Source organism: Rasamsonia byssochlamydoides, assembly GCF_041956645.1.
Source record: "Rasamsonia byssochlamydoides strain NRRL 3658 unplaced genomic scaffold VTN77scaffold_58, whole genome shotgun sequence".
Taxonomy (NCBI): domain Eukaryota; kingdom Fungi; phylum Ascomycota; class Eurotiomycetes; order Eurotiales; family Trichocomaceae; genus Rasamsonia; species Rasamsonia byssochlamydoides.
In genome coordinates this window covers 152,834-180,408 of record NW_027192441.1, presented here as the reverse complement: position 1 = coordinate 180,408, position 27,575 = coordinate 152,834, and the positions used below count along the sequence as shown (strand labels likewise).

General features: G+C 49.2%; 8 protein-coding genes across 8 annotated transcripts; 4 read left to right on the top strand and 4 right to left on the bottom strand.

Annotated features, from left to right (window-relative positions):
- Positions 1–3,838: 3,838 nt before the first annotated feature.
- Positions 3,839–5,928, top strand: VTN77DRAFT_7206 (uncharacterized protein; the record flags this gene model as incomplete). Its single annotated transcript, XM_069423570.1, has 4 exons — positions 3,839–4,634; positions 4,688–4,749; positions 4,819–5,004; positions 5,053–5,928. 4 exons carry the CDS (start codon positions 3,839–3,841, stop codon positions 5,926–5,928), a joined length of 1,920 nt encoding a protein of 639 aa, XP_069275563.1.
- A 476-nt stretch (positions 5,929–6,404) lies between these two features.
- Positions 6,405–7,868, bottom strand: VTN77DRAFT_7205 (uncharacterized protein; the record flags this gene model as incomplete). Its single annotated transcript, XM_069423569.1, has 5 exons — positions 6,405–6,757; positions 6,807–7,351; positions 7,406–7,581; positions 7,692–7,718; positions 7,866–7,868. The coding sequence occupies 5 exons, from the start codon at positions 7,866–7,868 to the stop codon at positions 6,405–6,407; spliced, it is 1,104 nt and encodes a 367-aa protein (XP_069275562.1).
- Positions 7,869–14,664: 6,796 nt separating this feature from the next.
- On the top strand, positions 14,665–16,673 carry VTN77DRAFT_7204 (uncharacterized protein; the record flags this gene model as incomplete). The annotated part of the gene is made up of 4 exons (XM_069423568.1): positions 14,665–14,903; positions 14,958–15,124; positions 15,178–15,557; positions 15,609–16,673. 4 exons carry the CDS (start codon positions 14,665–14,667, stop codon positions 16,671–16,673), a joined length of 1,851 nt encoding a protein of 616 aa, XP_069275561.1.
- An 861-nt stretch (positions 16,674–17,534) lies between these two features.
- Positions 17,535–17,946, top strand: VTN77DRAFT_7203 (uncharacterized protein; the record flags this gene model as incomplete). Its single annotated transcript, XM_069423567.1, has 3 exons — positions 17,535–17,638; positions 17,717–17,865; positions 17,918–17,946. 3 exons carry the CDS (start codon positions 17,535–17,537, stop codon positions 17,944–17,946), a joined length of 282 nt encoding a protein of 93 aa, XP_069275560.1.
- A 246-nt stretch (positions 17,947–18,192) lies between these two features.
- VTN77DRAFT_7202 (uncharacterized protein) lies at positions 18,193–19,051 on the top strand (the record flags this gene model as incomplete). The annotated part of the gene is made up of 4 exons (XM_069423566.1): positions 18,193–18,215; positions 18,291–18,366; positions 18,438–18,815; positions 18,932–19,051. The coding sequence occupies 4 exons, from the start codon at positions 18,193–18,195 to the stop codon at positions 19,049–19,051; spliced, it is 597 nt and encodes a 198-aa protein (XP_069275559.1).
- Positions 19,052–20,092: 1,041 nt separating this feature from the next.
- On the bottom strand, positions 20,093–23,272 carry VTN77DRAFT_7201 (uncharacterized protein; the record flags this gene model as incomplete). Its single annotated transcript, XM_069423565.1, has 3 exons — positions 20,093–22,363; positions 22,415–22,555; positions 22,628–23,272. The coding sequence occupies 3 exons, from the start codon at positions 23,270–23,272 to the stop codon at positions 20,093–20,095; spliced, it is 3,057 nt and encodes a 1,018-aa protein (XP_069275558.1).
- A 624-nt stretch (positions 23,273–23,896) lies between these two features.
- On the bottom strand, positions 23,897–25,076 carry VTN77DRAFT_7200 (uncharacterized protein; the record flags this gene model as incomplete). Its single annotated transcript, XM_069423564.1, has 2 exons — positions 23,897–24,649; positions 24,711–25,076. 2 exons carry the CDS (start codon positions 25,074–25,076, stop codon positions 23,897–23,899), a joined length of 1,119 nt encoding a protein of 372 aa, XP_069275557.1.
- A 747-nt stretch (positions 25,077–25,823) lies between these two features.
- VTN77DRAFT_7199 (uncharacterized protein) lies at positions 25,824–27,575 on the bottom strand (the record flags this gene model as incomplete). Its single annotated transcript, XM_069423561.1, has 1 exon — positions 25,824–27,575. The coding sequence occupies one exon, from the start codon at positions 27,573–27,575 to the stop codon at positions 25,824–25,826; it is 1,752 nt and encodes a 583-aa protein (XP_069275556.1).

Below are 27,575 nucleotides of genomic sequence, written 5' to 3'. Positions count from 1 at the left end.
GGTAGGCAAACTATATCACAATGTTATGGAAAGATCAGGTTATATTATCAAGGGATATCTGGTGAAAATGGCGGCAAGGAATATAGGCAGGGAGCCCACCTGGAAAGGAAATAATAATATATCGTCCTTTCTCACTGTCATGCCGAGAGTTCTAGTCTAATTAAAATTCAATCATCTTATTGTCTTGGTCGACAATCTGCCTACCCTCCCCCTGATTAGCAAGAGACATATAAATTGGCAAAAGGGATTGCATATCGATACAAAGTTATATATTGGCAAGGGATATTTTCAGTGAGGAAGACCGATATTAGTAAGGGATATATGGTGAGAATTGTGTAACAAAAGTAAGTATGGCAAAGAATATCGGCGGGGAGCCCACCTGAAAAGGAGATAAAAAAAACTACATAGCATACATAGTAGGTAGGTCTTGAGGCCAAAAGACCCTAGCATACATAGAACAGGTAATACTTTCTCTTTAAACCAGTCAAGCGAAGCAAGACCTGTGTTGGCAAAGACGGTAAAACATTGAATTTGACTAGACTAGAACTCCTAGTGTGACATGAAGAAACAACGATAATCAGAAAAGATCTAAAAAGATCACGAAGATAAGAAAACAGACAGATTTTAAGCCAAAAAAAAAATGACATAGCTGATCAGCTTCCATCTCCTTCCTTTGTCTGGGCATTTGCTTGATTCATATATTGGATTACTACCACCTAGGACTCCTAGGCACTGAGAACAGAAGCATGTACGTACATGTAATGCAAAGCATATTATATATAGGTAGGAAGCCCGCCTGGAAATGAAATTACCGAAACTATATTATATTATGGAGTATAGTACCAAGGTAGACCTGGAGGCCAAGAGTCCCTGCCATACTCCGGATGATCCATAGAACAGGTCTTTTCTCTTCAAACCAACCCAGCAGCAAAGTGAGACCATGCTGCAAGGCTCGTGTTGTGTGATATAATCAGCAAGGAAGTGAGTGAGTGAGTGAGTGAGTGAATTCGTGAGCCATCGCATATGTAGATATCAGGACATTACTAGCCTAGTCTCCGTGCCCCAGATGTAATCAATAAAATAGAATTAGACGGGAAATATACAAATACCTAACTATCGGAAATAAATGGCCAGTTAGCGCCCCATATACGTACTTACAGCCTGTGCACCTAAATAAGCAAGCAGGCAAGCCCTAGGTAACTCACACACGCATATAAAATAATACAAGTTCCTAGAGCTCACGGCTTGCCTCCCTTTCTGATCTCCTATGTATGTATGTATGTACTGTACAAGCTTCTATGTATGTAGAGAACCTCCAATATTAGGTGTGTAGGTTCTTTAGGTTCTTTCTACGCGTCAGTTCGATTTCTATATATATAAATAAAACCCACGACGTGAGTAGCTCGGCGAGCAAGCTGGGAATAACACTTATGACTTTTTTTACGAAAAAAAAAAGAAAAAAAAAGAAAAAGAAAAGAAAAAGAAAAAAAGAAAAAAAGAAAGAAAAGAGAGAGAGAGAAGAGGAAAAGAAAAAAAGGTTGCGCAGGTATCCCCAATAGTATTATGCCTTTAGGTAGCATATCATATTAGACCAAGATGGAGATTTATCGCAGGAATATCTCCAAGAATTATGTACTAAGATACTGCGCCCTAAGAAAAAAAAAAGGAGTAGTTAGACCTTCTTCTATCTATAGAAGTATTAAGAGGTATATATATTCAGTCAAGGTTTACTTAGGTATACTTACTACATAATATATGAGGTTATATTTATATGGCATATTATATAAGGAAGCAAGCAGGTGGTTTGGTTTTGGTGAGTAAATGGATTAATTTTGTATATTATTATGTTATGTTCTTTGTTTCTCTGGTTTAAACTCGTTTAAACATCTTGACTATTTCTTTTTGCTACCTAATTAGGTATCTAAGGTCAAATAGCACTACCTACTAGTAAGAGCTTTTCACTAACTATAAAAAGAGTTCTTAGAGATTCTGTTATCTCTTTTTTTTTAGCAAGTATCTGAACGTACTTATCTATCTAAACATGCTATAAGAAACCAATTTTCTTGCATACATATATGTACATTATGTACATTGTTCTAGGTATCAGTCAGTCAGTTCTTATTTATTGATATGGATTGAGACTGTTAGTCAGGATGTAGATATCCCCATCGACAATCAATTAAATATCTAGGTAATGTCCAAGAGTTTTTTTTATTTTAATTTTAATTTTAGTCCAGTTTTAACTTTCGTTTCGTGTGTGCCCTCTCTCAGCCTAGTCTAGTAGTCTAGTCTACTCGACAATGCCTGTCGCCAAGTGCAAGTGCATGTGAATGTGGATGTGAAACACGATCTGAGACGCAACCTGTAGAGGATTGTTATCACTATCACTATATCATTATCACTATTAAACACCATATCATATCATATCATATCGAGCTGGCTTATCATTCCCTATCTATAAGAAAAGAAAAGAAAGAAAAAAGAGAGAGAGAGAGAGAGATTCAAGAATACTTCATTCAGTCTTCAGTTCTATGATCGGAGACAAAACTATCTATCTGTCTATCTATCTGTCTGTGTTGACGCAATTGCCAAGATATATTACGTGTATATACGTACAGTACAGCCCTACGTAGGGAGATTAAGTAGGGAGATAGCAAGATTGATAGATAGATAGAATAGATAGGTGGTTTACGTCACGTTCTTTCTTGTTCTCGTTCTCGTTCTATTTCGACATGAAGACGAAGACGAGAACGACGGCAAGAACAAGGACAAGGCAAGCCCGAACCCTATCCGTTTCCGTTACGTTTCATCTATCTGCATACTATCCATCTACCGAGCAAATCAGACAGGATAACAACCTTGTTATCTACCTATCTACTCCGTACATATCTATCTATCTATTGTATCTACTGTTCAATCAGTCAGTCTGTCTGTCTACCACTGCCACTGCCAAGCCAAGTCGTGTCGCATGTATCTTGGCAAGTCTTCAAGGGGTCGCTATTGCGTGTGCCGATTGCGTGTGCATACACAGCAATCATGGCAGGTAGGTAGTCCGTTTTGTGATCAAACCGATAGTACTGGCTGTAGCAGCATTGCGCGGGCGTGGGTGTGGCTATGCTTCTCGTACCCAGTATAGAGAGTTTTAGAGTATAGTAGACATACAGCATAGGGGACGTGGAGTCTGGTCTGTGTACTTAGCTAATTCCATCACGTAGGTAGTCTACGACGCAATGCAGCGCAGCCACCGTGGATGGGGTGGGGTGGATATCCAGCGGTGGGTCGATCAGAAGTTCTTTCTTAGGTAGGTATATCAACTGTATCGTCTATCTATGTCTGCATATCGATCTCTGTTTCTTTTTTTTTTCTCCTCTCCGTTCCTTTTCGTTTTTCTATTTCTGTTCTTCTTCTTTCTCCCTAGTTGTTTATCTTCATTCTTCATTCTTCATCCTCATCTTCTTCTTCTTCATCTTCTTCATTCTGTTTCTTGAGTTGTTCTACTCTCTTCATTTCTTCATTTCAATTTTATCATTTCAGTATTTGAAGAATTCAAATTATTCGAATTCAAAAACAGAAAAAAACGTAACGAAAAGAAAGGAATTGCCCACGTAGGTAGGTATCTTATTACTTCATTTCCTGTTGCTCTCTGCTCACTGCTCTCACTGTTCCTTACCACCAATTTAACCCCCATTTCTTGATCATTTTCTTTCCTTTCGATCGATGATGATAAATGATCGACAAACTAACTGACTGACTGACTTATTAGAGAAAAAAAAAACGCCTGTCTGAGCTGGCCTCATTGACAGCGGAACAAGAAACGAACACGAACAAGAACACGAAAATGGATATGAAAATGAATATGAACATCTACCTTCATCTGTATCTTCTGGTCGTCCTGTCGGGACTGGCTGGACTAGCTGCTGCAGCGCACGACACAAGCCAGAGTCAAACCCAAGCCCAAAGCCCAACTACAGGCAGCAATAGCGGCGGTAACAGCAATCAAGACGACAACAACAATCATGTCGGTGGTGGTGGTGGTAGTGGTGCTGCTGCTGCTGCAACTATCCAAGCCCAACTCCCGTATATCATCCTGCTCACTCTCGGCAGCCTGGCAGCCATCACCGCCATCTACCACCTGGCATCCCGCGTGGCGGCACATATCCGGAAACTGACCAGTTTGAATAACCAGACGCAGCGCGCCTTCGTCCAGCCTCACCCAATCCTGGCTGTGTTGAAGAAGCATCTGATATATGCGCCGCTGCTGGGGACGCGGCACAACAATGAGTTCAAGCTCAAGCTCGGCAGGTCCGGAATCAACATGGGCGCTGTGCCCGGACGACTCCCGACGCTGCTCATTGCCGGACTGGTGGCGATGAATCTGGTGCTCTTGCTGATTGATATCCCCTTTTTGGATCCCGAGCAGGAGGTTGCTGGCATGCTGGTCAGTCGAGCGGGTACCTTGACCGTTATCAATCTGTTTCCCCTGATCTTCATCGCCGGGCGTAATAACATCCTCATCAAGCTGACGGGTGTTTCGTTTGATACTTTCAACCTGTTCCACCGCTGGTTGGCGCGGATTGTGGTCCTCGAGGCGATTACCCATGCTCTGTCGTATATCATTCCTGCGGTACAGCAGGGTAAGTTATCTTTGCTGAAAACATTCGGCATGGTTATTGACTTGCTTCTGCAGGAGGGTTCGCAGCTTTCCTACAGTCAGTACGAGAAAGCACGCAAATTCTGACTGGACTTGTGGTGAGTTATATTATACTCAAGAGTCGAGAATACGTGGTAATCAGGAAAGATACGCTGAACTGATTCTAGACAGTCATCATGTTCACCACCCTCATGCTACACTCGTTCTCCGCCCTCCGCCACGCCTTTTACGAAACGTTTCTTCACATGCACATCCTCGTCGTTGCCGCCGCGCTGGTCGCTGTCTGGTACCACTTGGACGGATATCCGCAGCAGGTCTGGATTGTTGCCGCGATCGGTGCATGGATCGGAGAGGTAAGTACTAACGTCCTGCACTTGCAACTGGCTTGCTGATGTCTGCAGCGAGTAACGCGTCTGGCCATCCTGCTGTTCCGAAACGTCGGCAAAGGAGGAACGACTGCTCTCGTTGAGGCTCTGCCCGGTGACACCCTCCGAGTTTCGATCAGGATGGCCCGTCCATGGAGATTCCGTCCGGGCCAGCATCTGTATCTGTACGTCCCGTCCGTCGGGCTGTGGACCTCCCACCCATTCAGCGTCGCATGGAGCGAGGGACAGGAGACTCTCAGCGAGGACAAAGGCCTGGTCATGACCCGCCAGGACATGCTGTCCACAACGACGCTATCCCTCCTGATCCGGCGCAAGAAGGGCTTCACGGATCAGCTATATAAACGCGCAGCGAACAGCGCCTTCGGCCGCGTATCCCTAAAAGCCTTCGCCGAGGGGCCCTACGGAAGCCTCCACAGTCTCGACTCGTACGGTACAGTAATGCTCTTCGCCGGCGGCGTAGGAATCACACACCTGGTCCCCTTCACACGCCATCTAGTAGCCGGCTTCGCCGACGGCACAGTCGCCACGCGACGACTGACGCTCATCTGGACGGTGCAATCGCTCGACCATCTCGAATGGATCCGGCCATGGATGAAGACCATCATCGAGATGACCCGGTGCGAGGAGATCCTCCGCGTGCAGATCTTCATCACCCGGCTGGACGACGTCCCCAGCATCAACAATAACAACCGTCCAGACTCGATCATCCAGATGTCCGCCGGCCGACCACAGATCGACGTGATCGTCGCGGCCGAGGCGAGTCAGCAGGTGGGCGCGATGGGGGTCATGGTCTGTGGCGCGGGCAGTCTGGGCGACGACGTGCGACGCGTGTGCCGCAAGAGACAGAGTCTAAGTACTATCGACTATATGGAGGAGAGTTTCACGTGGTAGGAGTAGGAGAGATTCGTACTTCCCTAGCTAGATCAGGTTACATTCGTTTGTTTGTTTCCAACTGATTGATGGTTGCAAATGCTTGGGTTGGGTTGGGTTGGATTGGATTGGATTGGATTGAGAGAGGGAGAAGAGAGGAAGCTTCACCGGGAGGAACCATGGAAATGGATGGCAACCACATCCACTCGCTCACTCAGGTACCTAAGTAGTATGTCATGTCCTGATACTCTTCTTCCAGAAGAAGTCATCGCTCGTTTTATCACCGAGTGGAATTCAATTCATAAATTGTCGATATTGAAGCTAACAAAATTGACTGGAGAGATACAATAAGGAGTGTTTGTAAAAACAATTTATTCATTTATATATCTCTTATCCTCAGGTATATACATGACATGTTAAGCCCATAGGCATAGTCATCCGTCATCTAGCAGCTAACTGCAATGCATTGCATTTCCGACCTGCGTGCTTGCATACCTCTACGCCTTGATCTTGTCGCGCTGGCCGTAAGAGCGGGTGACGTAGTCACCCTTGTGGACGATGAGGTCCTCAGGGCGGTAGTCGTGGCGACCGGAGAAATAGCTCTCCAGGATGCGCTTGGTACCCTCGGCGTAGCGGACCTGCGCATCGATCGAGGTACCGGACATGTGAGGAACCATGGCGTTACCACCGCCCCATGGGTGCTGAGCGTAGCGGAGCGGGTGGTCCTTGGGAGCGGGCTGAGGGAACCACACGTCGCCACCGTAGCCGCGGAGGTGGCCGCTCTTGAGGGCCTCTGCGACATCCTCCTTGACGACGATGGCACCACGGGCAGTGTTGACGAGCCAAGAGCCTGTCTTCAGTTAGCTTCAAGTCCTAGAGACAAGGAATTCTATACTCACCCTTCTTCATCTTGGAGATCAGGTCCTTGTTGAACAGACCACGGGTCTTCTCGTGGAGAGGGCAGTTGATGGTGACAACGTCACACTGAGCAAGCATCTCCTCGAGGTTCTCGACACGGCGGCAGCCAATCTCCTTCTCAACCTCAGGAGACAGGGGCTGGTAGTCGTAGTACAGGAGCTCCTTGCACTCGAAGGGCTTGAGACGGCGCAGCACACGCTCACCAATACGGCCGACGGCAACGGTACCGACGACCTTGCCCTTGAGGTCGAACTCGTTCTTGGCGACGGCGGCAACGTCCCATTCGCCGCGGGCGATCTGCTCGTGGGCAGGGACGAAGTTGCGGACCAGGAGCAGGATGGTCATGACGACATGCTCGGCGACGGAGTCGACGTTGCAGCCAGTGACCTCAGCAACGGTGATACCGCCGTTAGTCTTGTTGGCCGCGTTCAGGTCGACGTGGTCAGAGCCAACACCAGCGGTGACGGCGAGCTTGAGCTTCTTGGCCTTAGCCAAGCGTTCCGCGGTCAGGTATCCGGGGTGGAAGCTACCGACAATATCGCGTTAGCGGATGCCAATCAGAAGGACGGCTGGAACGTACGGAGTAGTGATGATGACTTCGGCGTCGACCAGCTCCCGCTCGAACACCGAGTCGGGACCCTCCTTGTCGGAGGTGGTAACGACAGTGTGACCCTGGTCCTCGAGCCACTTGCGGAGACCGAGCTCGTTCTCGGTGGTACCCAGCAGACCGGGCTGCTGCTTGGCGTGTTCACCGCCCTGTCTTTCGTCAGCGAGGTTTGCGCAATTGGAATGATGGACGGAATGGAATGTGTTCCTGTCCGTTCCAAGGTGTGTGCAAGGTTTCGGCTGGGGTGTGGAATACTTACGTCATAAAGGCACATCAACACTTTGACCTGTCGATTGGCAGTCGCGGTTAGTGTACGAAGTCCAGTAAACGGAGACGAGCATGTCAGAGGGACACGCTGGAAGCCAGCGCGGGAGGAGAGGAGGGAGCTGCCAGCAGGACGCTGGAGCTGCCGAGAAAGAGCACGAAGAAATACCATCTTGATGGATGTTTCTCAAAGACTCAACAAGGTCTGAGAAGCAAAAAAGATCGACTTTCTCTCTGGGAGAAGAGGAGATTTAAGTACTTCGGATCTGCAAGACAGCAGTCAGTCAGCATGAGGTCATACATGAGTAGGCATGCAGCATGCAATATCAGGAAGGTTGCTGCCGAGCTTGCCCAGGGACGCGGAGAGGCCTCCGATCAATGCGGGGAAGGAGCGACCAGGCAGTGCGACAACCTTCCCACCAGGGCAGGCCAGCATTCCGCACCAGCACCCTAACAAGGTGCAGCAGGGGGGCTAGAGTGTTCTGTCATGTTCTGTCACATACCAGTTTAACCTCAACTGACACAGCGAGCTGAGGCAGGAAAATCAGAAGATCGAAGACGATGCTTGATGCTTGATGCTTGATGATGTTGGAATGGAAAGAGAAGATCGTGCTGAGGAGCAGAGGGAACGCAGATATATATACCCCTCCAGCCCAACAGAATTCCCACTCTGGACATCCTGGAAACAGGCTGCGCGGTTATTGTGTTACCCCATCGAGAAAGGGTACAGACTGCCCCACCATCGAGAGGCGTTGAGAGAGGCAGAACTGGGTAGGGTCCGGAGGGATACGAGGCCCAATGCCCGGCAGGAAAGGCGCACACTGGCCGAGGGGCCCGGCTCACCGATGTCGAGGCTCCGCAGCCGAAGGAGGGGCTTGATGTGATGATGTCTGATACAACATCCTCTGGTTGCAACCCGTCAAGGACGGTCTCCGCACGACGAACGGTGACAGGTGATGAGCATCGTTCCGCTCTCTCCGTCACCAGCAGTCGATCTCATCTCGTAGACCGCATCCAAACTGGGAAGCGCCTCTATGCAGCTTCCACCTCAGGAAGTCAGATCTGGCAAATCAGTCGCGCTCGGGAAGCCGATGTGAGGTCTGCCAGATCGAAGCCCAATGGCCGCAGGCCTTCCCCCTTGTCTCTCCAGACGAATGCGGGGTCTCCAACATCCTCCAATTACCAACAAACAACGCTGCGCAAGGAGGGGAACCGCGCATCTGCAGTCCAACCACTCGGCCAATTGACTAGTCCAGCAGCCATAGCCATTACCTAAGTTAGTTTCGCTCGCTGTCAACCTGCGATGCGCATGCCTGCGAGTGCTCGCGGGTGTCTGCAGGGTCACAGGGTCCTCGCAGTCCGCCACGAAACCACCGCGGAGTCACGTGACGGAATCTGATACAGTTACGATCTCCCCTCACGCTAAACCGCATCGGGGAGATTTCCAGCCCCGCCAGTGAGGGGAAGCTGACATAATGAGGGGACCCATTCGAGCAAGTTCCCCCAGGACATGTAACATGCAATATGCCATGTCACCACTCAAATTTGCGGCGGTATATGGTCATCGAACATCCGCAAGGTGCCGTGATATATTCCGCAATTAGAAAATCACAGTCACTGCGTCATTGACCCTCCACGCAGTGGGCCCTTGATGCAGGAACGCGCCGTACTCTAAGAGTCACCATCATCAAGATTTCCTGTTTCGGACGCCTGGAGGCCCTCCGAGATTTACCCGGAATTCCCCCTTGAAGCAAGTCATGACTAATGGCATCCGACTATCCTGAGGGGAGTACCCGCTCTTCCGCAACTTTGACGTATGCGTGGGGAACGCGATCGACCTTCTCCAAAAATAAAAAAAATACTCCGTAATAAACGCGCCGCACAGACGGACAGGGTATGGACTTATTGGAAGCATAGAATTTCCGAGAACGGACATCTCACCGCGGCACCGCCGGCACAGTTTCGGTGTGCGCTCGTTTTGAAAAAGGAAACACCATTAGGATTCTGATCTCGAAAACGAGTTCTACACATACCACAACGTGGTCTGTGAGATCACTGACTTGCGCCACAGTTGCGGTGAATGTGTTGGCAAGCATCTACTGCGACGATGCTCTTGACAAAAACTACTTCACTAATCGACCAGTGAAAATGGTGAGAATTGTTGCAGTATGCACGTTGAATACATACAACACCGCGAACGGGTGTTTTGCATCGTGGCAACACTGCTGAAGCATTCTCTGTGATGTGGCCGCTCGATTCGAATCTTTCCAAGACACAGTCTGTGCCCTGGAATCCAGAGTCCTCCGTTGTCGTACAGCCTGAATGGCAAGTGCGGATTGAGCGGTGTGCGAGCGGTCCCTGCGTTGAATATGGTCTTGCAGACATTCGCTTCAGATGTTCCTGGACGGCGAGACGACAGAATCCTGACAAGTGATACGGCCATCTTCAATGGCTAATGATTCGACTGTTGCAGCAGACCTTTGCGTATCAAGCTTCCAGACGATGGCTTACTATTTGGCCGGCTGTGCAGATCCGGCACTGAAACTCCTACTTGCTGTCGCAGGTTTATTCGAGACTCGACATGCTGTGTCTACTGCACGCGTCTTCCAGTCCGCCCGTTTCCAGTGGCAGGGAGCAGACTACTCTTCAGAATCCTCGAAGACGTCAGAGGAAGGGTACGAGAGGAGACGACGCAAAGAATGCTGCGTCCATATGGAATGGCAAGGGAGAGAGCCCGTCTACGCCCTGTCTATGGTGATTTTTGTTCACACGTGGCCATCGAGTCGGATCACCTGATACGGACCACGACCACGTCAGAAGACTTACGGCTGTCATGAAGACATGCTATGAACTGATTGGTTTTAGGAGCTCGCAGGCATTTCTCTGATCGTCACCTCCGCAGATCCAATGGACTAAATTCCGCTCTCGATAAAATACCCAGGTAGAGACACCACCGGTCCAGCCTGATGATATCATTCATCGAGTCAGTCGAGTGCCTCCTCTTTCACGAGCGTTCATACTCGGAAGATAAGAAGATTCGCCAGGTTTCGAATTCCCAAATACTACACGCAGAACTGATCCACATATGATGACTTGCGATGGAGCCAGAGTGGCGGGAATATCTGCTCGTATGCCGACATCTGGATGATGGATGAAGGACTCGATTCACCCACAACCAACATTGTCAACATCTGTATCTCTGGGCTCCACTTCACCAAGTCAACACTCGGGCAATAATTCTGCCACTCGCGTAGCTGAATGACAAACGGGCGGATCTGGTCGTGGGAGCACACCATTTCGGTAGGGACACGTTAACAACCTAGTCGATCGGTGTCAGGCGCTCCCTCCGGCATCACAGTATCAAGTGACGTCTAGATAGATAGCTGAATGATGCTGTGTATGTGTATGATTGGGCATATAGCGAGAACGGGTTTCTCGAGGATGACGATCCATCTCAGCTACGTACAGTGCCTAACTCATATAGTAGAGTAGATTTAGGTACGAAGTAGTAGTGAGTGTTAAACGGGGTGATCCACCACTTGCGTTGACCCTTATCTCTTCCACTCCATTCCCTGGTGGATGGTCCACGTGATTGAACTATTACAACACATACATACATGCGATTTGGGCAGTCCTTGTTTCATCTCAGGAGAAGTAGTCTTAAAATTTGTCGGAGACTGAAGGATACTGAGAGAGAGACTGGTGACTATGGAAAGAATAAGGATAGAGGGGAAAGAAAACAACGATGGGCTTTTTATAAGCTGAAACCTCCATATTTGGTGTAGATTTCCATCACCTTCCTTCCTTCCTTCCTTTGTCGCGGCTATTTAGTTGCAGGCTTCATTCACAGCCAGATCGATCGCAAACTAACTCCCAGAACGTTGACAAAATTCTAGTTATCTTACTGTCGATGGATTGAAATTTTTTTTAAAAAAAAAATCCCAAAATAAATAGCTATGTCAAAATTATTACTACCTAGGTATATATTATATTAAAGGTATTATTAGAATTAGGGTATGAAACGAAAAAAAAAAAGGACAGGAGAAGAAGAGCATAAGAGCACTGTCAAAGAGAAGAAAGATCTCATTTTGGTTGCGACCTATCTTGCTAAAAGCCAAAGAAAAGCTAAGCTAGGGAAAGAAAAGAAGGGCCTAAGTTTACAAAGTATAGACAAGCTGGACCCTTCCTGGAGATCTCCTTTTCTTTTTTTTTCTTTTTTTTCTTTTCTTTTCCCTTACTCAGTGTCTTTCTATTGAAAGTCAGGCTATCTCTATCTCTATCTACCTCGAGCATTTTTTTTCCCCTTATGAACTGGGGGATCTCTGCTACCGGGTCAGATCCTCCTGTCCAATTCTTGCCACCCAGTCGATCAGCGCCATCACAAAGAGAAAAAAAAACCCCCCGGGCCCCTGGCCCCCTATGAGTTTTTTTTTAGAAGATTACTACTTACCCTAAGTCTTAATCTGAAATTCTGCGTGCAAAATAAATAATAATAATAATTAAATATTATCGTTCTTTTCCAAAGAAAAGCGAAAAAAAATAAATACAATATATTGTATGAAGTGAATGGTGGTAGGGTGGAGGTAGAACATATATAAAAATATATAGATTAGTTGGAAAAACGTAAATAAATCAATTTTCTCTTAAAGAAAATTACTTCATACCAAAAACCAAAATAGTACTTAAAAATCTTTCTTTATAAAAGTTTTGATTTAAATAATTATTTATTAGAAAAAATTTTACTTTTTTTTTCCCCATAAATATAGTTGCTGTTTATAATAAGCTTGTTGAGAGATGATTGTACTAAGGCTGCCCAGTAACCCGGTTTTGCGGGAAAATGGAAGTGAGTGAACGGAAGGAAACTTTTGACCAGGTACTACTACTGTTGTAACTTTGCTCATGGCCAACCTCAAAATCTATCAGTGCCTAGGATAAAGGAAGGAGATGGAAGCTATCAGCCAGAGTAATTTTTAGACTTAAAATTAGCTCATTTTTTTTATCTTCTTGATAGTTCCAGTTCTAGTTGAATTCAGTTATTTTATCATATTTGTCGACAAAATCAAAGTATGGTGCTGGCTTTGTGTCAGCAGCGAGATTCCTGACTTCGTCGGTAGGAGAGAATGCGGTGACGACCACGGCTGCTGCGACTGGGTGGGTTACGACTACGACTATGATTACGAATCTAGCGCCTGGAGCTTCTCTTTAGTCAGTGACAACATTTTGTGATCTATCAGCAGAGGAATCCATATGATTATAAGCGAGCCTTGTTGAGCATGATAATAATCTGAGATAGAGGGTGACGGGCCAAAAGGAGCAAAAGGTGCTTGCATACACAGATCACATGATATCGAGGTGCATTTGTATACGCCGTCTCCTCTACTCCACAGCATCTAACCAATTCTTGTCAACTTCAGTCTAGTTACGTCATCGTTAGGTCTGATATTGACGCCGAAATTCCATTGTGCTCTTAATCGCAAGTGGAGAAATGATGAGCTTTGACCCAAGAACAGAATTTCTAACACCTCTGCATGATATCATTATTTATTTGGAATTAGTTTCAGGAAAGACCATTATCCAGAAATCGAAACGATGCCACGTTACCTGATCTGGCACCCCACGTGGCAATGCCATCGTCCGAGCGGCATAACCTAAAAATAAAAAGATTATGCATGCTTGACGGTACGGACTCCGTCCGAATAGTCATTGAAAACAATATTCAGACTCTCAAACATGAGGCAGCGTATTTTATTTTAATTCAGAATTATCTACCTCCCTATAAATCTTAATTTAATTAATCTCTTGGGCTAGTGATAGACAATTTCATATCGCGTAGATATCATTTCAAATCAGTCATATCCAACTAATAATTATAATCCTGAAAATTAGTTTGGCCCGTGTAATCCCGCACGGTACAGATGTTCTGTACAATTCTAAGTAGTCAGTCAGTCAAACCTATCTGAAACGGGAAATACCCGCACGCTAAGGCCAAAATATCCGAGAAACTCGCAAGGTTGTCATTTTATTGGATTAATAAATGGCTGCCATGAACTATCCTCCATCGTCAAACCCGGGCGGTTTCACCCCGCATTGACCCAAACCCCTTTCCGTCTCAGCCTTCCTTCCGTCTTCCCCTCACCGCGTCCTTCCGCACTATCCGCAATAACCACCGCCGAGGATGGTGGAATTCGGCGCCAATTTGAAGAGAAAACTCGCTTTCTCGTGCTGCTCTATCTCAATTAACTCTTGGGATGTGTTTCGACTTCAGCACCGGAACGGCAGTTCTGTCTTCTCTGTGATGTGCTGAATTGGTTTCCAGCACATTTCTTCGTACTTCGGATGCAGAATGCGGAAACTTTAGAAAGATCCTGAAAAATGAATTATCTCGCTTAAGAATGTGATGAACGACCGCTCTGTTGGACCATCCTGGTCCACATGTGGATGTGATAGAGCTTGGGCCTGGCAGGGACCATCCTTCTCTGACACCGTTGACGCAAATAAGCTCTGCCGGACGTCAAGCCAAACTCCTGCAACAAATCAACATCCCGAGCTTCCTGATCCAGAAAATGCCTGACACAGCTTCGACCAGGCTAGCACTTCTAATTGTGGCACTGGACCTTATTACCGATCCGGGCCGCTGGTGTCAGTCTTGAGCGCTTCTCAATTTGTTTCTTCTTTTGCACTTTCTTCCCCTTCTTCCTTCTTTCTTGCCTTTATTGTTATCTTTCCCTTCTCTTCGGCCCTGGTACGGCATTTTGCGACTTCAGCTGGCCTGGGATCTCTCGTTGTGTCGAGACTCCGGCAGTCTCGGCCTACAGAGATTTGTCGCTACCTTTTTTTTTTCTGATTCTATTCTTTGACAATTTCTTTGTTCGTTCTTTATTATTATTTCCTTTATTCTTCACACCGAATGGAAAAACTTCTAATGTCGGCTTCGTCATTCATTTAAATCGTCTTCTCAAGACGACACCATGGATTATTCTGTTACCTCTTCAGGGGCGGTAGCCCAAGGAAGTCATGTCTCGACCAACACTTACACAAACGAGACGCAACAGTTGATTATGGAGCTGACTCGCCAGAATGATGTCAAATATGGAATGTCGACGATACTCCTAGTGGCCTTCAATATGGTGTCTGCGGCAATCGTCGTCGGTCTGGTGTTCTATGATGCAAGGAGCCTGGCAAAGACGACTTTCCTACCGAAGACAGGGTATGTCAGCTTCTCAAGCACGTCAAAGTTGCCTGGAGGAATAACATTCGACAGGAAGAGACCAAACTTGCTTCACATGGTCCATCCCGCCGAGGTGGTCCCACTGTCACTCTCTACGGCCATTCTGGCCCAGGGGGTGGTCTTTCTAACAGTCCAAGCCATAGGAATTGAGGCCGTCATGATCCAAGATTGTCGACCGATCGGCCAATTAGTCTTTCCAGGTGCGTCCCAAAGCCCCTATTGCCAGACTTGCCAGACGTCTAACCATGTGCAGCTATCTGGATCGTCGGGTTCGTTCTCTTCGTGTTCGGAATCGAGACGGTCTATAGGGGTCTTTGGAAGGATCGATTTGCCTCTCGTGGTCGATGGAATGTCACAATATGCTGGGTCGCGGTTCCTGTCATGCTACTTCTCACATGGATCCCTACGAGCGTTCGTCAACCTGCGCAGGACAGCTGTGTTGCTAGGCTTCTTGTGTTTGCCCTACCGTGGGCCGACGTGGCTTTTGGAATCACACTGGGATTGATCATCTCTTACCTTGCCATGGGCGGGATATTGGTGGCTCAGCTGCTTCGCACGGCCAAGTTGGACCGCACAGAGAGGATCGCCGCCAGTCGGATGGTCTACTATCTGGGACTTGCAGCAGCTCTCTTTGTAGGTTTCCCATGTATCTGGTGGATATTTGTCTGTTGCTGACGGCGGCAGTCGTTTGTCATACCTCTCTGGGGGCAGGTTACATTTTCTCGACGCTCCCAAGCGACCTTCATGATGGCGACGGTGGCGTTGAACGTGTTTGGAATTGTCAACTCTTTTCTCCATCTCCTGCTTCGATCAAATGCAGACAGCATGGCCATTTGTCCGGTGGAATCATGGCAGGGAAACAGGAAATGGACATTCTTTGGTTCGAACGCGTTGGACTTTGGGCAGCATATTACCAGCCCAGTGACTTTGGCGGACCATCGCAAGACTGATCTGCAAAGTCTTCCGTCCAGAAGTCCTTCGAAGAAAGACAATAGCGAGGGCGACACTGAGAGCAACGCCTCAAGCAAGTTGAAGCCGAATCGGCCGAATCCTTATAAATCTCTCCCTCCGCCACCGCGGTTGGTGGAACGCGGGCCCCCTAAACATTCTCGGAAAAGATCTCAATACTCAGTCTTCCCGACGGAAGAGAGCACTCGACAATTGCGTCCGTTGCATCTGTTACATCCACCATCGAGCATCTCCGAGGCCGTTGACGAGAACATGTTGCATCCGCCAAGAGCGCCCTTTGCCAACTCACATCATCGCCATTCCTCTGATGTCAGCTCGGCCACGGTCCAGATAGGACTTCGCTTGAGCAATATTAGCATTCCTGCCATACGCTCGTCAACTCAAAGATCCCAATATTTGGCTGCTCCTTCCGGCCTTCGGGAAGAGCTTCGTTTGTCCGCAAACTCTGCCCACTCTTTGGACGTTCCAGTGACGCTCCGATCGCCGACTGACAAAGTACCAGAAAGTTGGGTGCAGACATCCGGAACACAAGATTCCAATGCGAAGGCCCCAGAACCAAGCAGGAAGAAAACCATTTCCCGATCGGCGACGATGAAGGAACTACCACCGCATCCGCCGCTGGATTTCAAGGTCAAGCAGGCGGAAAGAGACCTTGAGTCAGGGTCTGAGATTGAATCGTCGGCGCAGCAGAATGAGCAGTGGCCTCTCCGCAATTCGCAGGATATACTACTACCCAAGAAAGCATACCAGCCTGAAAATCGGTGGGCCGGATGGATATAGTGGACAGTTTTCCGAGCGAACATTTGTTCTGGTTTATTGTTTTCATAAATTCTGTTCTCTTCGTGCATACAGCTGTATCTGTATCGTTATTGAACCATTTCACGTGTGTAAAGTACATTTTCACTTCTGCTATTCTTCTTCATGATGTTTATGTCTGTCACGAGTATTGAGATCGACTGCAACGACAGTTTCATTATGTGGATACCACATTGCTTCCTGTCCAACTGGACTCGACTCGTTAGAAGACGATTGATTGATTGGGCTGGATTAAGGAGACTCGCCATGTTTCTTCAGTTCTAGTCGATCATCTTTAGTACACTTATCAAGTTAGGGAAGATTGATGTATGTACATTCATCCTTTCTCTGACATTTAGTTCCCTTCTTTGATATCTGATAATATTCTTGCTCCCTGTACGGAGTAGTTCACAGAGAAGATTCAAAATGAATTGGAATAGTTTACATAGTTTCCTAATGATTTAAAACATAAAACTAGGGCTTTTTTGTGGGTCAGGTGTGATTGCTGCCTAATTTCCGATTGGAGGCACACAAAACCCAAAACTGCGACTTTCTGCTTTAGCCTCTACTTCATCACCTCTCAGGGCTCCACAAGCTGATAAATTCATACATCAGTACGGCATGACAACGATTTGATTGAACTCGCATTTGAATGGAAGCCGTTGTTTTAATGGATTTGACCAGACGGAATTTCATATCAGTGTCTTGTTAAGAACGGCAGGAAGGAAGAAGATGCTGCTCTTCGCTCGCGTCTTGTCTGCAATTCTGCGTCCATCTTTATCTTCATTCTCCACACCCCCGCGAGAAGCTCCCAATCCCGTTTCAACTAACTAATCTGCAGTAGACATGGAAAGGCCAGAGGCCATTCCATGGGACGAGGCGACATGGGCGAAGTACGACAATGATTGGATCAGACGAGCTCTGTGGAATCCATGGAGTAGTTATTCCAAGCAAGTGATGATGACTAATCATAACTAATTTTAAATATAGAACATGCGACTGACAGAAAGAATAATTAAAATATATAGATTCAAGGAGGAACAAATAAACCGCCTTCAGGGCATTGCGGACCGCTGGTTGTCTTCTAAGCCAGAACTAACGGCGATTGTCCAGGAGAAGATCCGGTGGATAGAAGAATGTACTCCGCCAGGACCGGTGTATGTGTGCAATGAACGAGGTGAATGAAAAGCATTGTGGGAGTTAAATATATGCTAACCTGACACGGACAGGATTCCTCCGTCAGAGCCTCCGGGATTGAAACCGCTGGCATACTATCAGATCGAAGAGTTGAAAGAACTGATGGCCACAGAATCATGGGTCAACGACAGAAATAAGGAAAATATCAACGCAGTTCTTGCTGTCTATCGGTCGGGCTAGCTAGAGCCACGGGCTGGGATCCCAACTCACTGGTACAAAGGAATAAGGAAAGAGGTTGATATCGGACCGCCTGGTTCTGCGAATCGTCGAGAAGCTATAGAGAACTGGAAGAAGCAACACGGATCCGATGGATCTTTCTGGATCGAATGTGTAAGTTTTTTTTCCTGCTTTCTCCCTTTATCTTGTGAGGTGAGATATATATATATCAGTCTTATAATTAGCCAGTCTGTCCATCTATCCTCCAGAACCACAACGGCCCAATTTCGATCCTTCAAGGGATGAGGTAACGGCTTTCCACAAGGTAGGTGATGGCGTGATTCAACTGGTTCGATTTCAAAATATTAATTAACTAATGTCCTTTCGAAAAACTAGATGTCCGTTCTTGTCCGAGTTCCTGGGATAGAAAGGGTCGAGCAATTTGAAGTCCTTGATGACTCAGCGTCCTCCTACCTTGAGTTATTCAGGGACGATTGCATTCTCCTCGGCTTTGATCGGCATTTCCTCGTCATACCAGAACATCTTCAGTGTGGCTATGAGCGGACGGTAACTGCCAACGGCATTGTGAGAATGCCCAAGATACTGGTGGAACTCCAATTTGTCGCACAAGACGGCACCCCCATAGGCGAAATCCACCCGGTCAAGGCCGTGCTACCTGAACAATACAGCTGGGAACGCCCTAGATGTTCCGGCCAGGCCCTTCGAATGGTCTTATTTACAGCACCAGGACACATTGGACATGGAAATCTTTACGTGGGTATTAACAAGACCCGTTGTAACTGCACTCCCAGCCAAACCTCGAAATTGAAATTGAAATTGAAATTGAAAAAGCGGGATCAAGAGAACCCTGCTGACTGGCAACATTTCAGACTTCCCAACATGGGAAATCCGCGGACTTTGCCCATCCCAGAAAAATAAAATCCCTCCAGGTCAATAACATGGTAGGGAATCAAACGGCTCGCGAATACGGAGTACATAACACAACGTGAACTTGCGTGTTAGAACGTCGCCGCTTAGATTTCGCCAGCGATGCAATGTCTGAACTTGAAAGCCAGGTCAACTGGCATTGAAGAAGTACATGGTCTGTCTTGAATGAGTTCTTCTCTTTTCCCTTTTTTTCTCTTTTTTCTCTTTTCTCTTTCTTTCTTTCTTCCTTCTATCGCTATTTGAAAAAAAAAAAAGAGGCAGGGAGGGAACAGCAGGAAAGCATATTAGTTAGTTAGTCAATGTAGAGTACATGTACATACATACATACATACATAACACAGTACCTAGCTACTTGGCTAGGTTTACGTGGATGGGATAATTGTGATTGTAATTGTGATTGATAATCACGAGCCTAATGATTACTGCAACAATTGGATATATCCAATCTGAGATCATTCTTCTCTTTCTCCCCGTGCAGAATAGATAATCCGCGGGAATAAATATTATGTTATATTAGTTTCCATTCATCTGTATAATACAAAAAAAGATCTACATCTATATCTAGTACTGTAATGGACGTGTACATTACCTATAATTGGAGTGACTGTATGTGTAAGAGCACAGCGCCTCTGCCGTATATAAGAAAGACAGGTAGGTAGGTAGGTATATACATAACATATCTGTATACAACAAGCCTTACTTACGTAAAGGTCTTGCCGCTTTATTTCTTGACTAACTGGAAAAGAGAAGAGAGAGAGAGAGAGAATAATATACCTGGTCTTTATGCCGGGGACTTTTGGCCATAGGGCTTCTTCTTCTTCTTCTTCTTCTTCTTTTGTAAAAAAAATAACTTCCTTTCCAGACGGGCTTCCTACCTACCTAGGTAGATATATTCTACGGAGTATTTCCTCGGCATATTCCTTATAATACAAAGATGGTAGACGTACATACACAGGTTGGCGTGACGACAAATTAGGTAGTCGAGTCGCAAACGGAAAGTTCAGTCAGCGTACTAATAACCGCCCTTATTCTTTCCTTTTTTATATTTATATAGTACAGCAAAAAAAAAGGGAGGGGGAAAAGTGTTGTCTAGAGGTTACCTCTCAGAAAACAACATTAACCAACTTCCCCCCCTTGACAACAACCACCCGCCGGCGCTTCTCCCAGTCGTTCTTCTCGCGCAGCCACCGCCGCCCTTCGTCCGTCTCCAGGATCCGCGAAATAATCCAGTTCTGCTCCTCTTCTGGCGACGTCGGCGATAGCAGTCGCGGGATGGTCACGCTGAAGCGGAGCTTGCCGTTGATTTGCACGGCGACGGTTTGGCCGCCGCGCAAGGAGAGGGTTTCGGCGTCGGAGGCGCTGAGGAGGGGCGTCGGCCAGGGTGCTGTTGCGATGGTTGAGGGCAAAGCAGCCTGCTGCTCGGCTGCTGCCTCTGGCAAGACAGAGCTGTGGAGGACTTCCCAGCACTCAGAAGTAAGCGCTGGAGCGACAGGCGCAAGCAGCCGGAGGAGAGACGACACGCAGAGGTACAGCACGGCCGGTGTCGTCGGTGGCGACGAGGCCAGTGCGTTCGTCAGCTTCGTCAGGTCGGAAATCACCGTGTTCAGCGCGTACGGGTTGCTTTCTATGCATTGCGTGACGGAGGCGATGGTTCGGTGAGTGGCCAGAACGGCGTCAGCGTCGCTGTCTGACAGCTTTGACAGAGCCGGAAAGGCGACTGCATGACTAGACGCCAAGTCACTGGCAGACAACTGGAACGACGATTCAGACAAGTTCTGCCGCGCGTCCTGCACCACCTTCCACAGCCGCACGAACCACCGCTCGATGCCGACAATTTTCGTCTCGTCCCAGTCGAGCACCTCGCCCGCCGGCGCGGCGAACAGGACGTGCGCGCGCGTGGCGTCTGCTCCATACTTGGACACGCACGTCGTCGGATCGACGCCGTTGTGCTTGCTCTTGGACATTTTCTCAAAGGACACATTCGGCGTGATCTGAGTGCCCTTGATCAGCGGCTTGTCAGGATTTGTCAGGTCGACTTCGGATGGCAGCAAGAATCGTCCCGTCGATGGCTCCGTGTAGGTCTTTCCATGCACCATGCCTTGCGATATGAGCGTCCGGAAAGGCTCTGCGGGCGCTGCCGCAGCACCGGAGTGAGCAATCTCGGGGAAGAGTTCCGACTGCGCAAGGAACTTGTAGATGAAGCGGGCGTAGAGGAGGTGCAGAATCGCGTGCTCCACGCCGCCCACGTAGATATCAACCGGCCGAGCCGCAGACGGTGAGAATGGCAGGTGTTCATTCGCTGGATCCAAATATCTCAGGTAATACCATGACGAATCGACGAATGTGTCCATGGTATCGGTATCCCGCTTCGCAGGCCCGCCGCAGCTGGGACACTCAGTATGCAGCCATTCCTCTGCGGACTCAAGGGGATTGCCCTTCTTGCCCTTCAGCCAATCGCCTTCAACCTTTGGCAACATCACCGGAAGCTGGTCGACGGGAACAGGAACCGGACCGCAGGACTGACAGTGGATAATGGGGATCGGAGTGCCCCAGTGGCGCTGCCGGCTGATCAGCCAGTCGCGCAATCTCCACGATTCCGCAGTCTCGCCGCGGCCAAGCTGCTTGAGATCGGAAACGATCTGTCGGGCAGCCTCCTTCGAGCTGAGGCCTTGGTATTTCCAGCATCTCGCAGTGAGGAATCCTTCCTCGGTGAACGCCTTGGCGTCCTCGGCAGGGACAATACTGGTGGCCTCGTCCTGGACAGTAGATTCCGGCTGGATGACCATGGAGATGAACTCTGGCTTCACGTTTTCTTTGAAAAAGGCCAGGTCTCGAATGTCATGGCCTGGCACGCCCATGACAGCCCCCTCTCCGTAGCCGCTCAGGACGTAAGGAGCAGCAAAAACAGGGAGCTTGCGGGAGAGATGAGGGCTCTCTTTGTCGATGGCTTGCAGCGGATGGGATGCATACACGTCCGCTAACCGATAACCGGCCTTAGAGTCTGGAGGCAGATTGGCAGCCTCGTCCAGGAAACTCTTCAGTGCGGGATCCGTCCTGGCGGCCTTTACAACCACCGGATGATCCAACGACAGGGCAAGGTATTCAACCCCGTATAAGGTGTCAGGACGTGTGGTAAACACCTCCACATCAAGATGCTCGCCGCCAACCGTGATAGGAAATTTGATCTTCGCGCCTTGCGACTTGCCCAGCCAATGCCTCTGCATGGACAACACACGCTCTGGCCAGCCACCAGAAAGAGTATCTAGGTCCTTCAGAAGAGCCTCCTTGAAGGCGGTTATGCGGAAGAACCACTGCTTCAGTTTGATCTGCTGGACCTTTGCGCCGGAGCGCCACGAGAAGCCCTTGGCGTCGACCTGTATAACCGGTCAACAAGCAGTTCATGCGAAATCATGAAGTCAGCTTACCTGCTCGTTTGCCAGCACCGTCTTATCGACTGGATCATAGTTGACAAGAGCTTCTGCCTGGTAGGCGAGACCTTTTTCGTAGAGCATGAGGAAAATCCGCTGGGTGTGTTTGTAAAAGTCGGGTGAACATGTCGTCAATTCCTAAGATCAAAGCCACAATTAGCATAAACTACCATGATAAGAGTGCTCAGAACAGGTCAAACATCGACACACCCTATCCCAATCAAACGCTGCCCCGATACTCCTCAGCTGCGCCTTCATCCGCTGTATGTTATCCCTCGTCCACTCCGCCGGGTCGATACCGCGCTCAATCGCCGCGTTCTCCGCCGGTAACCCAAAAGCATCCCAGCCGATAGGGTGCAGGACGTCGTGGCCCCGCATGCGATAAAACCGCGCCAGCACATCTGAGATGGTATACACGCGCAGATGGCCCATATGCAGCGTGCCCGACGGGTAGGGGAACATGGCCAGAACGTAAGATTTGGGCCGGTCGTCTTCTTTCGAGCCAATTCCAGAGGTCGGGCCTGTTATCTTCGTTTTCTCCAGTTCCATCTGCTGCCATCTCTCCTGCCATTTCTTGTCGATCGCGAGGAGGTCCAGCCGGGAGGACGCAGTCGAGGCCGATCTGCGGAGGGGAAGAAAAGGAGTTGCCGTTTTGCCATATCGGGAAGAAATCCAGGCAGGTCCAACATTATTCTGCCAAGCAGTAGTCGTCCTCGTCGTCGTCGTAATTATCGTCTTCCTCCCCGTCAACAAATACCGCCGTCCGCCAAAGACAACTTCGGTTCTCCGGGAAGCAGGAAACATCATTGCGGCGGGAACTTGCGCGCGTGCACACGAGAGGGCGAAAATAGGCATCTTCGTTGTCGTTGTCGTAACCGGCACTGAACTTTGTCCTGTATGAGCATTGTGTCATTCATATCATGTCACGTCATGAGCTGCGTGCCATGCTAGTAGTTAGCTAGCATGAAATTGGGAGCGGTCCATCAATTGAGCAAGAGCTTCAAAAGAGAGATCCGTAAGGAAAGTCTCAACAAGGAATCAATTGAATCAAGGCCGTCTCTCCGCAGCAAATCGATTAATCAATTGTGTTAGAAATACTATTGAATTGATTCCATCGGCGTTGCTGCTGCGGCGGCGTCGATTTTTTGGCTCCGACTCCGGCCCGATGGGGTTAGCGCAGATGATAATAAGCGGACTAACCTGTTTTGGTCATTTACAAACAGCACCTGGGCAGTAGCTCATTGAATTTCCAGGAAATTCCTTTTTGATTTCGATTTGCAAAGTCCGTAGTATATATAGATCGGCTTAAATGAACTATTTCTGGTGGAAAATCGGTATCAATACAGTGAACGTCAATCCCCCCTCTTGTACTGTAGACACATAATATAATATAATAATATTAACAGTCCCAAAATATATACTTGCCTGGGTTAATCTCTATATTATTAATATATATATTTTTTTCTATCATTCCCTACATCACAGTCTATAGATCTCCCCCTCCATCCCGATCGCGCCGCGGAAATGATCCGCAACCACCCTTCCTCTAAAGATGGTCTCCTCTACGATCCCTTCAACATGCTTGGGCTCAACGCGGCCATACCAGATGCCCTTTCCGGCCAGCGGATTCGGGCTCGTCGATATAGACGACGACGACGAAGATGAGGTGGTCATCAGACCCGGCGGGATGTAGATAATCACGTTCCCCGCGTATTTGTGACCTCCGATATGACTGATCAAGCCGATGTTGGCATGGTTGGGCCCATCGACTTTGATTGTGGTGCCATCATTGTTCTCGTCTTGGTTGGTGCCGAACCCTCGTTGCTCGAGCACGCGCTTGAATTCTGCCCGCAGCACCGGACCCATGATCCCGCAGCGCATGTCGCGCCCGCCATGGCCGCAAATCAGAATGGTCGGCGACTGCTTGATATCAATCATGTCCGGGAAATGGGCTACGAGTTCTGGGGCGCGCGTCATTTCTCCCCGTCTGGACTCCGGGACGGCGGAGTGGGCCGGGTGGAGCTCGTGAGGCAGGAGCATGGCCCGGACGAAGGTCTCGAGGTCGACTTCCGACTCAGTGGACGGTGATGAGGACGACGATCCATGCGAAGAAGCAACAGGGATAAAGGGCACGTATTTGAATGCGGGGAAGAGAAAGGCCGAGGCGAAGCGGGACGAGGGATTGGCAGACGGAGAGAAGGATGAATTGGTGACAACGACATTGTTATATGGCTAGATTTTGAAACTCGTCAGTTCATAAATCCCAGCTGACTTTGGATCAGACACGACATACGTCAGCGTATTTCCCTCCTCGCCCGACCAGACCCTTCAAGCCCCGCGCCAGCGATCCCCAGCTTTCACCCACCCCGTCCTCCTCGATCCGGCTGGTCCAATCCTGCTTTCCTGTCGAAATCAGGACCTGCTGCGTATAGGCGGCCATGGTCGCATTGAGCGGGTGCTCATGGTCGATGGGCAGCCCGTCCGGCATGGGCGGAGTCGGCGCGCATGCGCAGGTGGGCTCAGGACATGTCCGGCTGATGGGCAACGGCGAGGACGAGGAGGACAGAGGTCTGAGGAGCAGCGGTGGCCGGCTATTCCTGCACCTGCGAAGGAGACGGAATGCGTTCCAGCGTGGAACGGCTGACCGTGGGAGAGCCATGTTGCAGAGGCTCGGTCGACAGACTGGAAGAGCGTGAGCCCGGAACAACAGGCAAAGAAAATATTAAGCTTATTTAAAATAAAGGAAAAATCATATCGACAAAAGGCATGTACAGGAAAGGAAAAGAAAAGAAAGCACGGCAGGTAATTGTCGTTCAGTCGCCTCCGCAAGTACTCCGGAGAGGCAACGCAGGAAGCGGAGCGGGAGGTTCGGCTTCGGAGATAACAAATCGGATTAAACCCGAATCTCGGATCAGATAAGATTATGGTCATCATCAAGAAGCTGGCTAAATTATCCTGCTCGGAGAAAGATCACTACTCGGCCAGGGACTTCGTCTAGCGGAGAGGAGTATAAATGTGTATCCCACACATTGCTGGGCTGTCAGTTGCTCTGCCGAGGGATTCATCAATATGTTACGCTATATAGACTATACACTGACCGGCCGTAACAGCGCCGGGCTATTAAATCAATACAGTTGCTATCCAAGAGGACGCGGGGGGGGGGGGGGGGGGGACATCAACAACAGTCTAAGAAAAGCAAGCGAGAATCCATACAGGCCTGAAGCACAACATCTCATCGTCACAGCCCGTGGGAGACTTGATATACACACAACTGAGGCAAATAATGGTATCATGGTGGAGAGCAGCGCTAATATCGTCATCAGGAGAACAGCGGAAAGGCGAAAGTTAGGGGAACGGCCGAACCGGTACTTTGGAAATGAATCGCGGAGAGGAGGGGCCAGACCGGTCACGACTGAAGCTCGTGGATCGGCCGATTGTCTTGGGGCTCCAGTTCCACCGGGCCCTGCTGCGGATGGCCACCGTAGCTGTAGAACTGATACGTCTGTTCGTTCGAGTCCTTGTCACTGTACTGCTCCACGGGGGCAGCCGGAGGGGGAGGGCCCCATTGCAAGGGCTCGCCCTCCGCCTGGGCCGCGTGCTGCTGACGACGGCGCCGGAAGAAAAAGCCCAGAGCAGAGAGGATTGCCAGGCCACCGACGCCGACGCCAACCCCGATCCCGGCCTGGGCGCCGGAGGACAGGCGACCGCTGCCGCTGCTGCTGCCACTGCCACTGGAACTGGAACTGCCAGAACCACCAGAACCACCAGAACCGCTGGAGACATCATCTCCGGCAGTTGGCACAGGCGTCCAGTGTCCCGTCCAGCTCTCCTCCCAGCTGCTCTGAGAGCCCATCAGGGTGCAGTCGCTCGCGGCGATGTCGGTGATCGACGGGGTCGCTTGATAATTGGGTCCCGGCGCCTGAGCCAGGAACCAGTTCCCGGTTCCTTCACCCCAGTTAACCCCGACAAAGGCGGCCTGGAGGAAAGCGCGCCCGAGCCCGTAGGTGCCATTGGTGGGAAAGCATGGGAAAAATGGCGTCGGGGTGCTGACCAGTGGGGCCTCCAGCGTTAAGTTGAGGAGCGCAAAGGGGACATTGATCGTGAAATTGGCGGTATTGAGGCTATTTAGCCGGAACGTGAAAGCCAGGTAAGACGGAGAGGTCACGATTTTGCTGTACTCGGGGCTGGACGTATTCCAGTAGTAGAGGCCTAGGGCAGGCTGGAACTGGACCGGCAAGTTGGCCGTAATGGCATCGCAGGTGCTCTGCGGAAAGTAGAGGTAAGGGTCCGGAGGAGACACGAGCACCGACAAGGCCTGCCCAATGGAGGAATTGCCCTGGCCGAGCAGGCCTGTTTTGTTGGCAAAGTCCCACGGAGAGGCCCCGGTGGCAACCCCGAGGCCGATGTCGAGAAGTTCGATAGGGAAAGTGGCAGACTGACCGTCGTACGCTTGCGCCGACACGGGCGCCAGAGCACGAGACCGGTCATAGCCTCCCAAGAAAAGGGAACCCGGGATCTTGAAGGCAACGGATCCGATGTGCAGACCATACGAGTATGACGGGATGACATTGGTGGTGTACAGATAACTGTTGACGAACGTCGTGTTGATATCCGGGAGAGGAGGGTGAGTGAAGGATTGATTGAGGTTGTTCGAACCCAGGGAGAGGATGCCCACCTCGACAGGGTAACTCTGGCTGCCCGGATAGGTCTGCTCGATCGAGTTGACAGTTCTTAAGGAGACATTGGGGATGATATGTCCGCCAACGTCAACGTCATCGAAAGATTGATGGGCGACTCCAAATAGTGGGATGTCATTCACGCCTAATGAGATCTCGCCGTCCCAAGAGAGGCCTGCGATGGAATAGTTGTCCAAGGTCGAAGACTGATCCATATTGAAGAGGGCAGCTTGACTCCCAGAGCAGGCGGCGGGGTTTTGGCAAATCTGGGTGGTGAGAATGGTGCTTTCCCAGTTCCCTCCTGGATACAGATCAAGGGTCTGTGGCGGGGTCCCAACGCCCACTTGGACAGCATACCATGGCCCATCAGGCCCAAAGGTCTTCGTGGACCAAGTCATCTGAAACGGCTCGGGGGCCTCATCTGCGCTCACAGTCGTCCACAGACTGCTCAGGTAGAGCAGGCCGGAAAGGCGGTTCAACAT